We start from the raw sequence: 15376 nt of genomic DNA, 5'->3' as shown, positions 1-15376 counted from the left end.
CAAGATGGTATGGGTAGCATGGCATACATCTGTTTGCATGTTTCTCATCATGTTTTATATGAATATTCAATATTTAAGATTATAATTTCTACTAAGTAAAAATTCAAAGCAATGACTCTTATAATAAAGAGATCAAATGCAGAACATGATATAACAAAACAGTTGAATCATAAGGCCCTGTACTAGAACTTGGATTTTTGTTGTTGTTGGTGGTGGTGGTGGTGGTGGTCATGGGGCTTGAACTCAGGGCCTGGGTGTTGTCCCTGAGCTTTTTCACTCAAGGCTAATACTCTGCCACTTTGAATCATAGCAACACTTCCAGATTTCTGGAGGTCAGTTGGAGATGAGAGTCTCATGGAGGGGCTGGGAAGGTGGCTCAGTGGTGGAGTGCTTGCCTTGCATGCATGAGGCCCTGGGTTTGATTCCTCAGCACCACATAAGCAAAAAGAAAAAAACCAGAAGTGGTGCTGTGGCTCAAGGGGTAGAGCGCTAGCCTTGAGCTGAAGAGCTGAGGGACAGCGCCCAGGCCCAGAGTTTAGGCCCCACGACCAGACCCAAAAAAAAAAAAAAAAAAAGAGTCTCATGGACTTTCTTGCCTGGGCTGGCTTCAAACTGCAATCCTCATATTTCAGCCTCCTGGGTTACAAGAAGGTTGTAGTAGTAAGCCACCAGCACCTAGCCAATCCTTCATTCTTAATGTGTCACCTTTCATAGCTCCTATGGATATAGGTCCATCTCTGTTAGATGTATTACATTGAAATTTCCTTTGACCAGAAGTTGGTGTAAAAATGACTGTAAGGAAGTTGGTGGATGTAAAATGTTCAGATGTATCCTTTGAAGCAGAGATTGGAGGTCCTGCATAGAAAGAGAGGAGCTTTATCTGGGGTCACATAGCCTAGGTATAGATGATGGGGCTAGAATCACTTGAAGTAAAAAGAAAGAGAAAAGTAGACAGAATTGGAAGAGACTTAAAAGAGAGACATGCTAGTGACTCATACCTGTAATCCTAGATACTCAGGAACCTGAGATCTAAGGATCCTGGTTCAAAGCTAACCCAGGCAGGAAAATCAGGGAGATTCTCATCTCCAATTACTAAAAAAAGCCACAGGTGGCACTGTGGCTCAAGCGATAGAGCACTACCCTTGAGCAAAAGGAACTCAGGGACATTGCCCAGGTCCAGAGGTCCAGCTCCAGGACCAGTATAAAAAAGATAAAGATGGAGGGGGGGGGGAGGAAATGCGTGGAGCTGGGAGGGCAGGGATGGTAAGGGAAAAACAAAGGGGGAGGCAACAATGATGGATAAGAAATGTACTCATTACCTTGCTCATGTAATTGTAACCCCTCTGTATAGTATTTTCACAATGCAAAACTTATTTTAAAAAAAGATAAAGAGGAGCTAGGAATGTGGCTTAGTGGTAGGATTCTTGCTTAGCATACATGAAGCCTTGGGTTCGATTCCTTAGTACCACATACAAAGAAAAAGCTGGAAATGGTGCTGTAGCTTAAGTGGTAGAGTGCTAGCTTTGAGCAAAAAAATAACTTAGAGACAGTGCCCAGGGCCTGAGTTCAAGCCCCAGGACTGGCAAAAAAAAAGAAAGAAAGAAAGAAAGAAAGAAAGAAAGAAAGAAAGAAAGAAAGAAAGAAAGAAAGAAAGAAAGAAAGAAAGAAAGAAAGAAAGAAAGAAAGAGATAAAGACACAAGACTTGGAGATAGCCTGGAATTCAAGGTGGTATAGGGCAAGAGGAGGCCAGCTTTGGTGGTGAGTAGGGCTGGTTATGAAAAGTAGGAGGAACAGAAGGTTGGGGAGCCTATGTAGGGGCCCATGTGACTCCCTCCCACCGGCAACTGCCTGAAGTGTTCTGCTTCCCTTGCAGACCCTATAGAGGAGTTCCTGTTAAGAAAGGCAAAAGAGGAGCCCGAAAACTTCGATAGGCTTTATGTGGTGGCAGCTTCCTTTGAAGTCAAAGACAATGCCACCATAGTTACTGCACTGTTCAATAACCAGGCATACCACTCCCCTGCCGTGGCTCTGGCTCTGGTGGACAATCTCCTCTTCAGGTTGCTTTCTGGCGCTAGTGCTTCCATTACCACATCCAACTACCCTCAACCTCAGACGGAGGAGGAGCTCTCCGAAAGCCTCCTGTACCAGTAAGCACCGCATCCTTCCTCCCAGCACCACACTCACTTATCTGAAAGGACTGTTTCTTTGTCTCATTTTAATTACGAGTGTTATTTTGGAAGAAGCTTGCTGTTACATTTTGACCTAAGCTATTGTGTCTCTCCCCATGTCCTATCTTTTTCAGGGGCGCTAAAGGATATTATCTTATTATCAACTTGCTTTTTGGGATAGCTTTTCTGTCTAGCTCTTTTTCCATCTTGACAGTCAGAGAGAGATGCATGAAGTCCAAACAGCTGCAGTTTGTGAGCGGTGTCTGCATAACTGCTTTCTGGTTCTCTGCTCTGCTGTGGGACCTCATCTCCTCCCTTGTCCCCACTCTACTGTTACTGGTAAGCAGTGAGTGGTGCCAAGGGCATTTCCTGCAGACCAGGGATTCCTGAATGGTCCCTACACAGAACCGGAACAAGTCAACCCTGGATGAGGAATCGCCTGTATCAATGAGCCTTTTACTAAAGGTTGCTTGGCTCTAGCACGCTTGGGAACAGAGGGGCCTGCTCTGCGATTCTCATGTGGTACCCACAGAACGGTCCCCTCAAGCCAGTGAGAGACAGTGACTGGGACACATGCTATTGCCCAAAAACAGCTCACCATAGAAGTGAAGGGTTGAAGTGTTTGATTGTGGTTGATATGAGTAATTCAGGGGTTTGATGGTTTGGGTTTTTTTGTTTTGTTTTGTTTTGTTTGTCAGTCTGGGCCTGGGTGCTGACCCTGAGCTCTTCAGCTCAAGGCTAGTGCTCTACTACATGAGCCACAATGCCACTTCTGGTTTTCTAGTGGTTAATTGGAGATAAGAGTCTCATGGACTTTCCTGTCTGGGCGGCTTTGAACCATGATCCTCACATCTCAGCATCCTGAATAGCTAGGATTACCTGTGTGAGCCACCAGCGCTTGGTGTTTTTTTTTTTTGTTTTTGTTTTTGATACAGAATAGCTCACTTCCTGCTTTGTTCTACCATTGTGTTTTATAAGCATCTCTGCACCCCTTATTGTAATGCATTAGGCTACTGGTCCCTAGGGCAGCTTCTGAGAACAGAGGCCACCACTTGCTCATTGCTTCCTGGGAAGATGAGGGGAAGAAGGAAAGTGCCTGTGAATATTACTTCTAAAGCTGAGATTAGGGCTGGGAATGTGGCTTAGTGGTCGAGTGCTTGCCTACCATTCATGAAGCCCTGGGTTCGATTCCTCAGTACCACACACACAAAAAAAGCTGGAAGTGGCACTGTGGCTCAAGTTAGAGTGCTAGCCTTGAGCAAAAGCAGCTCAGGGACAGTACCCAGGCTCTGAATTCAAGCCCAGGACTGGCAAAACTAACAAAAATATCTAAAGCTGAGATGACCATACTCTTCAGTATTTAGGATAGATTTTGAATGTCCTTCCCTTTCCTAAGGTGGTGTTTTTATACTACAATGAAGAGGCTCTCACCCAGCATGGGAACGCCCCAGCTGTGGTCTTGATGCTGATGCTCTACGCCTGGGCCATCATCCCCTTCATCTACATGATCAGCTTCTCCTTTGACAATGTTGGTAATGCTTGCGTTAAACTTGTCATAATACTGACCTTTCTGAGCATTGGCCCCACAGTGCTAGTCTTAGCCACCAGTGAACAAGGTGAGGACAAGTCCATGTCTGCGTCACATAAAAAAAAAAACAAAAACAAAAAAAAACAACAACTTTGGGTTTTTTCCCTCTAACTGCTACAGAAGTTGTGCCCACAAAGGTGTGTGTTTCCCAAAAAATGTTCATAGCAGCTATGAGCCAAACAGTCCCAAGAACACAGATCCAGGTGGATGGACAAACACTGGAACGCATGCATTCAGTGGATTGTTGCTTAGAGATGGGAAGGGAATAGTCAGCAGTGTGGCTAAACACCAGAGATCCAATGTTGAGCCAAAGCAGCTGCCATGCCTGGTGTCTGTGAACAGATAAAAGGAATCTTGGAGACAGGATCAGAAAAGTGATTGTTTTGGGGGTGAGGGGAAAAGAACTAAGGTGATACACCAGGGGACTTTCTGGAGTAAAGACATTTATTTATCTTGACTGGAGTTCTTGTAAATTAATTGAACTATCTACATTTCACTGAAAAGCGTAATTTCTCAATATAAAAGGTAATGGGAGAGTGCTAGCCTTGAGCTATTAGCTGAGGGACAGCGCCCAGGCCCAGAGTTCAAGCCCCACGACCAGACACACACACACAAAAAGTAATGGGCTGGGAAGGTGGCTTAGTGATAGAGTGCCTAGCATGCATGAAGCCCTGGGTTTGACTCCTCAGCACCACATAAGCAGAAAAAGCCGGAAGTGGTGCTGTGGCTCAAGTGGTAGAGTGCTAGCCTTGAGCTGAAGAGCTGGGGGACAGCGCCCCGGCCTAGAGTTCAGGCCCCACAACCGACGAAAGAAAGAAAGAAAAGAAAAGAAAGAAAGAAAGAAAGAAAGAAAGAAAGAAAGAAAGGAAGAAAGAAAGGAAGGAAGGAAGGAAGGAAGGAAGGAAGGAAGGAAGGAAAGGAAGGAAGAAAGAGAAAAAAGAAAAGAAAGAAAGGAAGGAAGGAGAGGGGGAGAGAGAGAGAGAGAGAGAGAGAGAGAGAGAGAGAGAGAGAGAGAATGAACGAACTCAGACTGAGCCATTATTCACACTACACATACCTAAAACTGGCATCTTCATGTTTATGCTGCTATCTCTATCTGGGTCAGGATTAAATAAATGTGCTGATATGTCACCTCTACAGTATTTTTTCATCTGCACTTTGTGCTAACACTTCCTTCAGATTGACTTTAGGTTCTTTTTTTTTTTTTCACTTAAAAAGGAAGTAGCAATTTCAGTCTGTATTTAGGGAGTTACTCTGTCTCCTAAAAAACCATTCATGATAGTTTGATCTCCAAATTTTATATAAACTTAGGGATGGACCATATTCTTCTTCCTATCTGCAGATGGCACTCCAACAACTCCCTAGAGGAGGTTCCAGCTCCCCTCAGACAAGCCTGCCCCACCTGTACTGCCTCCACTGCCCATGAGTCCCCACTGCAGCCATTTCCTGCCTGATATTCCCAGACATGCAGTACTCTCTCCCATACTGCACAGGCAATCATAATGGGAATAAGGGAGAAGAAAAACCAGGAGTCAGGGGAAAACTAGGCTTCAGTCCAGGAGAGAAGCTGCTGCCTTTTTCTTCTTGAACGTAGAATTAATGTTTTCCATTCTCATTACAGGTCTGGGCTACACAGAACTCTCTCAGTCCTTGGATCATGTATTCCTAATATTTCCAGGGCACTGCCTAGGGATGGCCTTTTCCAATTTGTATTACAACTTTGAACTAAAAAAATTTTGCAGTGCCAAGAACCTAAGTGATATTGAGTGCAATGAAGTTTGTGAGTATAATAAATGGAATTTTTCTTTTTGTGGTCATGGGGCTTGAACTCAAGGTCTGAGCACTGTCCTTGAGCTTTTTCACTCAAGGCTAGCACTCTACCACTTTAAACTGCAGCCCACTTCTAGTTTTCTAGTCGTTAATTGGAGATAAGAGTCTCATGGACTTTCCTGCCTCAGGTGGCTTTAAACCATGGTCCTCAGATTTCAGCCTCCTGAATAGGTGTGATTATAGGTGTGAGCTACTAATGCCTGTCCTTCAGCCTACTCTTAAAGTTTTACAACAGAAATGGTCAGTGATCAGGTGAAAAATGATTGAAAAAGTCAAACATATTTTGTATTTCAAATAGCTGTCATATATCAGGAAAAACCATTATTATTATTCAGTGCTGGTAATTGAACCCTTAGCCTCATGCATATCAGCATCCCTTTAATTTTTAAAAATATTAGGACAAAAATTGGGCCAGATAAAGTGGATCACACCTGTAATTCCAGTTACTAGATGGGCAGGGGTCAGGAAGTCCATGGTTCCAGGCCAGCCCAAGTAAAAGTTCATGAACCTCCTTATCAACCAATAATGCTAGGCATAGTGAAGCACGCCAGTCATTTCAGCTTTATGTGAAGCAAATATAGGAAGATTGTGGTCCGGCTAACACAGAGAAAGAAAAAATATGGGACTCTATCTCAAGAATAACCAAAGCAAAAAAATGTATATATTTGTGATATACAACCTGAGAAAAGAGTATTATTGTTGTTGTTGTTTTGTCGGTCATGGGTCCTGAACTCTGGGCCTGGGCACTGTCCCTCAGCTCTTCAGCTCAAGGCTAGCGCTCTACCACTTGAGCCACAGCACCACTTCTGGCTTTTTCTGCTTACGTGGTGCTAAGGAATTGAACCCAGGTCCTCATGCATGCAAGGCAAGCACTCTACTACTGAGCCACCTTCCCAGCCCTATTGCATTATTTTTACATAACACTTTTTTTTGGTTGGTCGCGGGGCTTGAACTCTGGGCTTGGGCTCTGTCCCTGCACTCTTTAGCTCAAGGCGAGCGCTCTACCACTTGAGCCACAGTGCCACTTCCTTTTACAAAACACTTTATAAAGAAAAAAGATTTTGTGTTTACCATTTGCTAGAAAGTAGTGTCAACATTAATGATAATGAAACTTCTTTTAATAGTTGTTATGGGGATTAACCTGCTATATACAAAGTGAGGACAGGCATTGGAAATCATCCAAGGGTAGTAACATCTATTTGTCCCCTGTTAGCAGAAGGATATGAGGCACAAAAAAACATCTATGCCTGGGAGTCCCTCGGGACGGGAAAGTACTTGACAGCCCTGGCCATCTTAGGACCTTTGCACATTATCCTGCTTTTCCTTGTTGAAACCAATGTCTTCACGAAACTGAAAGCCAAGCTTTATGACTTTTGCAGGAAGAAAGATTTGGTGAGTAGGTCAGAGTGTCAGTCTCTAGGGAAAGGTCAGGGGTCTAGCTCTATGGCTTCCTTCCTGTGCTCTGTAGTTGCCTTGATTCTCTGCATCAGAGGGGGCCTGGAGACTTGTCTGGTCCAATCTCGGGCCAGAGAGGTGACAGCCCATACTCAAGGACCCTAGAAGGGAAAAACACATCTGGCTCAGCACCTGTAACCCTGCTCAGCATGCTGGTCACCTGGAATGCTTTAAGAACCACCCTGTCAGCTGGCTAGACTTAAGACTTGGCTTCCTAGAACCAATTGTCTTGTGACTCTTCCCCAGTTATCTGTGAGTCAGACCAGACACAGGTCTCTTCTGTCAGCTCTTGGTGTGAATATTCTCCAGAGGCTTAGGTCCTCTGGGTAAAATACAGGAAATGATATGGTTGTATCTTGACATCCCTGGGCTCTAGAGTTGACACCATGTGACATTTGCATATTCACCCCATCATAGTTGTGTCAACATGAATTTAGACTTGGATACTGGAGATCAGTAGGGACACCTTTGGGATTTGCAGGGTGTTTTTAGCCTTTGTGGCTCCAGTCTCTCCTTCCTGGCCTCATAGACAGTTGTATTTCTATCCTTATCTTGTGAATGTAGGCAATGGACCTCAAAGCAGAGTCTGAATACCAAGATGTAGAAGAAGAGGTGGAAGTCATCAAGAATTATTTGGAAACATTGTGCAAGACAAATCCATTAGTTGTTAAAGAAGTGTCAAAGGTAAAGTCAAACATCATTTTATTATGCATTTATTCATTTATTCAGACAGTATCTTACATAGCATAGGTTAACCTCAGACTCAGGTTTAGATTGACCCACCTCAGCTTCCTAAATGCTAGAGTTACAGAAAAAATACTAGCATGACTGGCTCAAGATGTGGCTTTAGAAGCTCATAGAACCTGTGCATTTGGAGTCAGCCAGCTGGTAGGCTTAGGATGCCTGCAGTAAGTAACATATGAGCTTCCAATGGAGGTGAGGAGAATAAGGTATGTCTGGGCTCAGTTATCCCCAGAGATAAGCAGCTCCATCCTCCACAGTCTCTTCTGTGGTCCACGAGTGCCCTAGAAGAAAGGAGGGCTAGAAAGTGAGGCCTGACTGGTTGGACCTCTCCTGCTCTAGAATGTGATTGTAGAGAAAGCAAGGGGTAAAGCACAACCCCAGCTTCCTGAGTCTCCCTGATAATCCCAGGAAGAACTTTGAGAGGCCCTTTAACCAGGCACTTTATAGCATTTCCCCAAGATTTTAGTCCTATTGTTTATAGTTACTGGTGTTTAAAGGGAATATTTTCCCTTTATCCTAGGGGAAAACCTGCGGTTTTATTAAACCCTAGGCAACATAAAAAAAATTTATTGGTTGAGTTTGGATGTGTGGTTCAGTTGGTAGAGCACCAGCAAAATACTTTTTTTTTTTGGGGGGGGGGTCCAGTCGTGGGGCCTAACTCTGAGCCTGGCCATTGTCCCTCAGCTCTTCAGCTCAAGGCTAGCGCTCTACCACTTGAGCCACAGCGCCACTTCTGGCTTTTCTCTTTTTGCTTATGTGGTGCTGAGGAATCGAACCCAGGGCCTCATACATGCAAGGCAAGCGCTCTACCACTGAGCCACCTTCCCAGCCCCAAGCACCAGCAAAATACTGAGTTTGAGTCCTGGTCTCACAACAAAAAGAAATAATTTGTTGCATCTGAGACAGAAGGGGGAAGGCCTTACCTTAGGGAACTAAGTTCTTTAGATGCATGAGCAGCAGGAAGGGAGAAAGCCAGAGAGAGCCCTGCTGGGAGCAGTGTCTGAAAGGAGAAGGCAAGTCTGAGCCTGGCTACAGAGAGGTTACCTGGACCCCAAAGGCAGCTGGGATTTGCCAGAATGCGTGTGCAGCGACCATGGCTGGCAACCTCCTCACTGGGTCTCCTGTCTGTGTATCCCAGGTCTATGATGTAAAGGTTCCCCTGCTAGCTGTGAACAAAGTATCCTTTACCGTTCAAGCTAAAGAATGCTTTGGCCTTGTTGGCCTCAACGGAGCTGGAAAGACTTCCATTTTCAAAATTCTGACAGGACAGAAGCCCGCCACTTCTGGGGATGCCTTTGTCAGGAGCCTCAACATCAGCTCTGAACTAGGGAAGGTGAGTGTGGCCCGAAAACAGACATGGGTGGTTGACAACAGGATTCAGGAGCAGGGAACTAGAACGGGCCTTGATCTCTCGAGCTATTTACCCAGCACTTTTTTTTTTTTTTGGCCGTGGGGCTTGAACTCTGGGCCTGGGTGCTGTCCCTCAGCTCTTCAGCTCAAGGTGAAGAGCCACAGCGCCACTTCTGGTTTTCTGGTGGTTAATTGTAGATAAGAGTCTGATGGGTGCTGAGAAGGTGGCTGAGTGGTAGAGTGCTTGCCTAGCATGCATGAAGCCCTGGGTTCAATTCCTTAGTACCACAAAAACAAAAAAAAAGCCTGAAGTGCTGAAGTGGTACTGTGGCTCAAATGGTAGAGCACTAGCTTTGAGCAAAATAAACTCAGGGACAGTGGCCAGGTCCTGAGTTCAAGCCCAAGACTGGCCAAAAAAAAAAAAAAAGGTCTCATGGACTTTCCTGCCTGGGCTGGCTTTGAACTGCAATCCCCAGATCTCAGCCTCCTGAATAGCTAGGATTACAGGCATGAGCCACTGGCACCCGGCCCCAGCACTGGGTGCTGGAATCTTAATAGGCTTCCAAAATGTCTCTACCCCTTGCCACCCCCCTTGCCATGTTTTCTGGGTAGTAAGAAGCACATGTGCACCTGCTGTTGAAGACACCATCCAAGGTGCCCATGGCAAGTGTAGTTCAAGGATGCTCTGCCTCCAAATGACCATCCAGTCTGTTCTGTTGGTGCTGAAGACACCCTAGTAGAGATGACTCAATTCTGGTCTGTATCTTCCTTAATGTTTCTGCAGCATTCAGTAATGGCCAACCTTTTCAAAACTTCAAACTCAAGCTTTGTTCTGCTTATTCTGTAGCTTTGGTCTCTCCTTGATCTTTTTTTTTTTTTTTTGGGTCAGGTCGTGAGGCCTGAACTCTGGGCCTGGGCGCTGTCCCTCAGCTCTTCAGCTCAAGGCTAGCGCTCTACCACTTGAGCCACAGCGCCACTTCCAGCTTTTTGTTTTTTGCTTATGTGGTGCTGAGGAATCGAACCCAGGGCCTCATGCATGCAAGGCAAGTGCTCTACCACTGAGCCACCTTCCCAGCCCTCTCCTTGATCTTCTTTATCAATGACACTTCTTTCTTAGACTCCTCTGGTAGACATAGTTTTGTTTTGTGTTGTCATGTTGGGTTTTGTTTTGAGACAATGTCTTGTTATATAGCCTCAAATTCACAATCCTCCTGCCTTTGCTTCCCAAGTACTACTATTACAGCTCCTTTGGCAGATATTCATCTGGCCTGGTAGGTCTTGGTGTCACTGAGAGTTGTTCCCACTTTCCTTCCACAATCCTTATGTGGGCTGGCCATTTATGTCACACTGGTTCTCATTACCACCAATTTGCTAATGTCTTCTAAATAGTCACAAGTCCAGTCCAGTTCCAGACCAGTGTTTCAGACTGTAGAACTCATCTTTCATAACTGTGTGAGCCAGTCCACGTGACCTCTTTCCATATGCTATGTATGTACTGTATATAAAAGATGCAGTGATGATAAAGTTTACTCTGTGTGTGACGGATGTGCTGAAAGGAGACAAAGTAGTATTTGAAACCCTAGTAATCTGCCTACTAAAAGAATGCATTAAAATAAATCAGTAAGCTAGCTGCCGGTGGCTCATGCCTGTAATCCTAGCTACCCAGGAGGCTGAGATCTGGAGATCAAAGCCAGCCCTGGCAGGAAAGTCCATGAGACTCTTATCTCCAATTAACCACCTGAAGTGGAGCTATGGTTTAAAATGGTAGAGCGCTAGCCTTAAGCAAAAGAGCAGCACCCAGGCTGTGGGGCTGAGTTCAAGCCCCACAACTCTCTCTTTCTGTCTGACTCTCTCTCTCTCTGTCTCTCTCTGTCTCTGTCTCCTTTCTCTGAGTTCCCTAGGAGCATTTTAATGAAACTTCAGAAAACCAAACACAAAAAGAAAATCTAAGGAGCCAGAAATAAAAGGTGGGTCAAGTTCATGAGAATAGCAAGTACACTGAGATCTGGCCTCTGAACAGAAACAAGGTAGCAAGGGCCACATCCTGTATTCCTCAGCATCATTATTATGCTGGAGCTACACACGGCAGGTTTGGGTATTGGCAGTGTAGAGGCAAGAGCTGGACTGAATTAAGACCACGGGAGACATGGGGAACCTGGCCAGAAGAGGCTGCATTCTGACATGCCTCCCTCTCTGGGCTGTGTTCTCAGGTGCGGCGGTTGATTGGTTACTGTCCTCAGTTTGATGCCCTGCCAAACTTCATGACAGGCCGAGAGACACTGGTTATGTATGCCCGGATCCGAGGCATCCCGGAAAGCCACATCAATATCTGTGTGAACCAAATTATTGATGACTTCATCATGCTGATGTATGCAGACAAGCTGATAAAGACTTACAGGTGAGAAGCGGGACTTCCCCCAGCTTCCCTGCCTGCAGTTACAAGATGAGCTCTTGTTGTTCTCATCACTGGAGTGTGGGTCCAGGCCTATCCACTCAGACATGACTGGCTACAGTTTCTGTTGAAGGCACGCATGGCCTGCACTGGCCCAACACATCACTCCATCTTGGTCCTGAGGAAACTGGGGAGCTGATCAAGCCAGAGGCAGTACCTATAGTTGAGAATAGGCAAAGGGCACCACACGTATTGTACCAACAGTGAAAGCAGTCCATCCTTTCCTCCACTTCATGACAAGCTTTCCATTTTTTAGTAGGTTTGTATCTCCTGAAGACCTTCCAGACTTCCATTGCCAGAGATAGAATATCCAACTCCATCTATCTGTTAGCTTGAGTTTCAACAGACGCTTCCTTGTATATTTGAATATCAAATGAATTTAAATTTGCAGAGTTTACAATGGTAAAATACATAATAAATGCTTTGTGAATATAAAAATGAATAGAGTGAAGTGGTGGTGCATGCTTGTAATCCCAGCATTTGGGAACCTGAGGCAGGAGGATCAAAAGTTCAAAGCAAGAGTAGGCTACATAGTAAAACTCTGTCTCAGCTTTTTTTTTGTCAGTCATAGGGCTTGAACTCTGGGCCTGAGTGCTGTCCCTTAGTTCTTCAGCTCAAGGTGAATGCTCTACCACTTGAGCCACAATGCCACTTCTGGTTTACTGGTGGTTTGAGATAAAAGTTTCATGCTTTTCCTGCCTGTGCTAGCTTTGAACTACGATCCTCAGATCTCAGCCTCCTAAGTAGCTAGGATTATAGGCGTGAGCCACCAGCATCCAGATGTCTCAACTTTTTTTTTTTTTTTTGGGTCCGGTCGTGGGCCTGAACTCTGGGCCCGGGCGCTGTCCCTCAGCTCTTCAGCTCAAGGCTAGCGCTCTACCACTTGAGCCCCAGTGCCACTTCCAGCTTTTTTCTTTTTGCTTATGTGGTGCCGGGGAATCGAACCCACAGCCTCAGGCCTGCAAGGCAAGCGCTCTACCACTGAGCCACCTTTCCAGCCCCAGATGTCTCAACTTTTTAAAACATTACATAAAGGGTCAGGAAGGTGGCTCAGTGGTAGAGCGCTTGCCTGACACGCATGAAGCCCTGGGTTTGATTCCTCAGTACCATATAAGCAGAAAAAGCCAGAAGTGAAGCTGTGATTTAAGTGGTAGAGTGCTTTGAGCAAAAGAAGTTCAGTGCCCAGACCCTAAGTTCAAGCCCCAGGACTTGCGGGGGCAGGGGCAGGAGTGGGGGGGGGGTGCAGTTGGGAGAAGGAGAGGAGGATCGGAAGTTACATAAAATGGTCCTATATCCTTGTTAGCAGATTGGGAAGTGCCCCTCCCCCCCCCCCAATATCCCTCAAAGAGACTCATTGACTCATGTTGGAGGACATGGTTTAGCTCAGTAGCCCTGCAGGGTATAGTAGAAGGAATAGTAGGTATTTGACCAGCAGGACTCACCACTGCAGATGACCATTCTTCATGACTCCTCCTCCCCCTCTCCCATCAGCGGTGGCAACAAGCGAAAGCTGAGCATTGGCATCGCCCTCATTGGAGAGCCTGCAGTCATCTTCCTGGATGAGCCGTCCACTGGCATGGACCCCATGGCCAGACGCTTGCTGTGGGACACAGTGGCCCGGGCCCGGGAGTCTGGCAAGGCCATCGTCATCACCTCCCACAGGTAGATCCTGGGTCTCTCTGTATCTGTGGAGAGCCAGAACAGGTGGCTGGGAAGAGGTCGGGGAGCAGAAGACCTGTTGGCCATGGGCACAGACTCAGCCAGGATATCCCCCAGGCCCTGCACAGGGTCTGCGCTGAACACGGGAATCAGGAATGGGCTGGTCTAAGAATCAACATCCCTTCAGCACAGGCCCTTCACACCCGGGTGGGGGTCAGCCTTCCCCAGCCCCGAGTCACACTTGTGTCCTTCCGCCCAGCATGGAGGAGTGTGAGGCGCTGTGTACCCGGCTGGCCATCATGGTGCAGGGCCAGTTCAAGTGTCTGGGCAGCCCACAGTACCTCAAGAGCAAGTTTGGCAGCGGCTACTCCCTGCAGGCCAAGGTCCACAGCGAAGGGCAGCAGGAGGCTCTGGAGGAGTTCAAGGCATTCGTGGACCTGACCTTCCCAGGTGTGTGGGGGTGCCTGGCAGTGCTCTTGGGTGGCCCTGGGCCCTGTCTGGACCTGCCAACTGCTGTCCAGAGTCTGTCCCACACGCCTGGCCCTGACATGAGGACCATGGTCCTGTCCCCCAGGCTGCCCTCCCTGTTCCTCCAGCCCAGCCATCACTGACACCTGGTCTCTTTGGTGCAGGCAGCGTCCTGGAAGATGAGCACCAGGGCTTGGTCTGTTACCACTTACCTGGGCACAACCTTTGCTGGTCAAAGGTGAGTGTCCCTCTTATTTCACCCACTTCTTGGGCACCTCAGTCTGTCTCTCAGGTAGAAGTTGGCTGACGTGCCTTGATGTCAGGTGTGTGCTGATGTCTCCATGGCCATGTTCATGCAGATTCCTAGACCATAATCCTCAGATGTTAGCTTCCCCCTCCCTTAGGCTTTACAAAGCAGAGAGCAGCCCACAGAAGGTACCACATGACCAGGCTCACATAGCAAGCCAGGCACCCCAGGTCAGCCTCTGCCTTTCTGGCAGAGTCCAACCCTGGGATCAGACAGCTGAGTTCCATGGACTGACTTCTTGAGAAGTGCTATCGAATACCAAAGAGAAGGAACAGCCTTTGGATGCCTTGTTACAAGCCCAAAGGTTGGCCCTGTCCCCACCCTACGGACATCCTAGCACCTATAGACCAGCCTGTTTACAGTAGCCTCCTTCTCCCTTCCACAGGTGTTTGGGAGTCTGGAGAAAGCCAAGAGAAAGTACAAGTTGGAAGACTACTTCATCAATCAGGTCTCCCTGGAGGATGTCTTCCTGAGTTTTACCAACCCTATACAACCCACTCAAAGAAAAGACCAGGCGCAAGCAGGCTCCTCCCTCTCACTGCCTCCCCCGCCACCTGCTCAGCCCTCCTCACCTTCCTCCTCACAACTTTCCATCTTCTCCACACATCTGTTTCAGCCCCCCTTACATCCTCCCCCACTCCCTTCCTCAAACACTATCCTACTATAATAAAGATCCTAGTGCAGGTCAGCTCAGGTGTGCATGGCCTGCCGTGGTTGTAACAAAAGGGTGACCATAGACCAGGCTGGACTGCATTTGAGTGGAATCTCACAGAGTCCATGAATTCTAAATCCACACGTGTTTTCAGGTTGTGGTGTTTCTGAAGGTAGGAGGAGAGAACATATTTTTGAATTTTAGTAGCTAACATTAGCCTTGGTGGGGGGGAAGGGGTGATTGTCTTCCTACCTCTCCCTTTTGCCCTTCCTACTTCAACCGTATTGTCCTAATTCACCCTATGAGAAGACAGCATATTGACACATTTACTAACCTAAATAATAGTTTTTCAGTATTTCAATATTTAGAATAAAAAGCAATGTAGTTCCTTGAGCCCCACTCTAGATCTTCTGAGTTAGAAGCTGGGGGGGGGGGGGAGGACCAGCAAGCCACGTTGTCATTAACCCCACAACAAGTGCTCAGATAGCCCCAGTGCGGCAGCCATGTCGCAGCTAAGCTTCCCACTCCCTGAGCCCAAAACAGCACTTCTCATGGCCACACCAAATGTCTTCCTGGGCCTTTTTTTCCCCAAGTTGGCTGCTCTGTGGCGTTTTCTGTGGGAAAAAACTCCCTGGGCCTCCACCCACTCCAGGCTCCTCTACTCTGAGTGATGGAGGTCCTCAAGTTCCAGACTCTTATTTA

The 15376-nt window shown here is 46.8% G+C and overlaps 1 protein-coding gene and 1 long non-coding RNA gene across 8 annotated transcripts in view; one reads left to right on the top strand and one right to left on the bottom strand.

Annotated features, from left to right (window-relative positions):
- The window catches only part of LOC138814620 (ATP-binding cassette sub-family A member 17-like), a 64938-nt gene extending 50070 nt beyond the window's left edge, over positions 1-14868 (top strand). For 5 of the 7 annotated variants that reach the window (XM_070003682.1, XM_070003683.1, XM_070003684.1 and 2 more), the window contains 12 exons: positions 1875-2148; positions 2304-2508; positions 3566-3785; positions 5379-5537; positions 6801-6979; positions 7607-7726; positions 8925-9119; positions 11347-11534; positions 13080-13250; positions 13507-13697; positions 13880-13953; positions 14408-14868. In XM_070003682.1, the coding sequence (XP_069859783.1) occupies positions 1875-2148; positions 2304-2508; positions 3566-3785; positions 5379-5537; positions 6801-6979; positions 7607-7726; positions 8925-9119; positions 11347-11534; positions 13080-13250; positions 13507-13697; positions 13880-13953; positions 14408-14689 (2258 nt within the window). In that variant the 3' untranslated portion in view covers positions 14690-14868. Of the gene's footprint in view, positions 1-1874; positions 2149-2303; positions 2509-3565; positions 3786-5378; positions 5538-6800; positions 6980-7606; positions 7727-8924; positions 9120-11346; positions 11535-13079; positions 13251-13506; positions 13698-13879; positions 13954-14407 lie in introns of those variants that run through there. The other 2 variants (XM_070003685.1, XR_011368037.1) reach the window with 2 other exon arrangements.
- On the bottom strand, positions 8713-14066 carry LOC138814644 (uncharacterized). The gene is made up of 3 exons (XR_011368039.1): positions 13928-14066; positions 13031-13273; positions 8713-8786 (listed from the first exon to the last, which is right to left on the bottom strand). It is a non-coding gene; the product is annotated as an uncharacterized lncRNA (long non-coding RNA).
- Positions 14869-15376: the final 508 nt, after the last annotated feature.

This window comes from Dipodomys merriami, unplaced genomic scaffold (assembly GCF_024711535.1).
Source record: "Dipodomys merriami isolate MVZ:Mamm:240054 unplaced genomic scaffold, mDipMer1.0.p SCAF_60, whole genome shotgun sequence".
Taxonomy (NCBI): Eukaryota; Metazoa; Chordata; class Mammalia; order Rodentia; family Heteromyidae; genus Dipodomys; species Dipodomys merriami.
The sequence above is the reverse complement of the archived record's forward strand: the minus strand, read 5'-3'. Positions and strand labels throughout refer to the sequence as shown.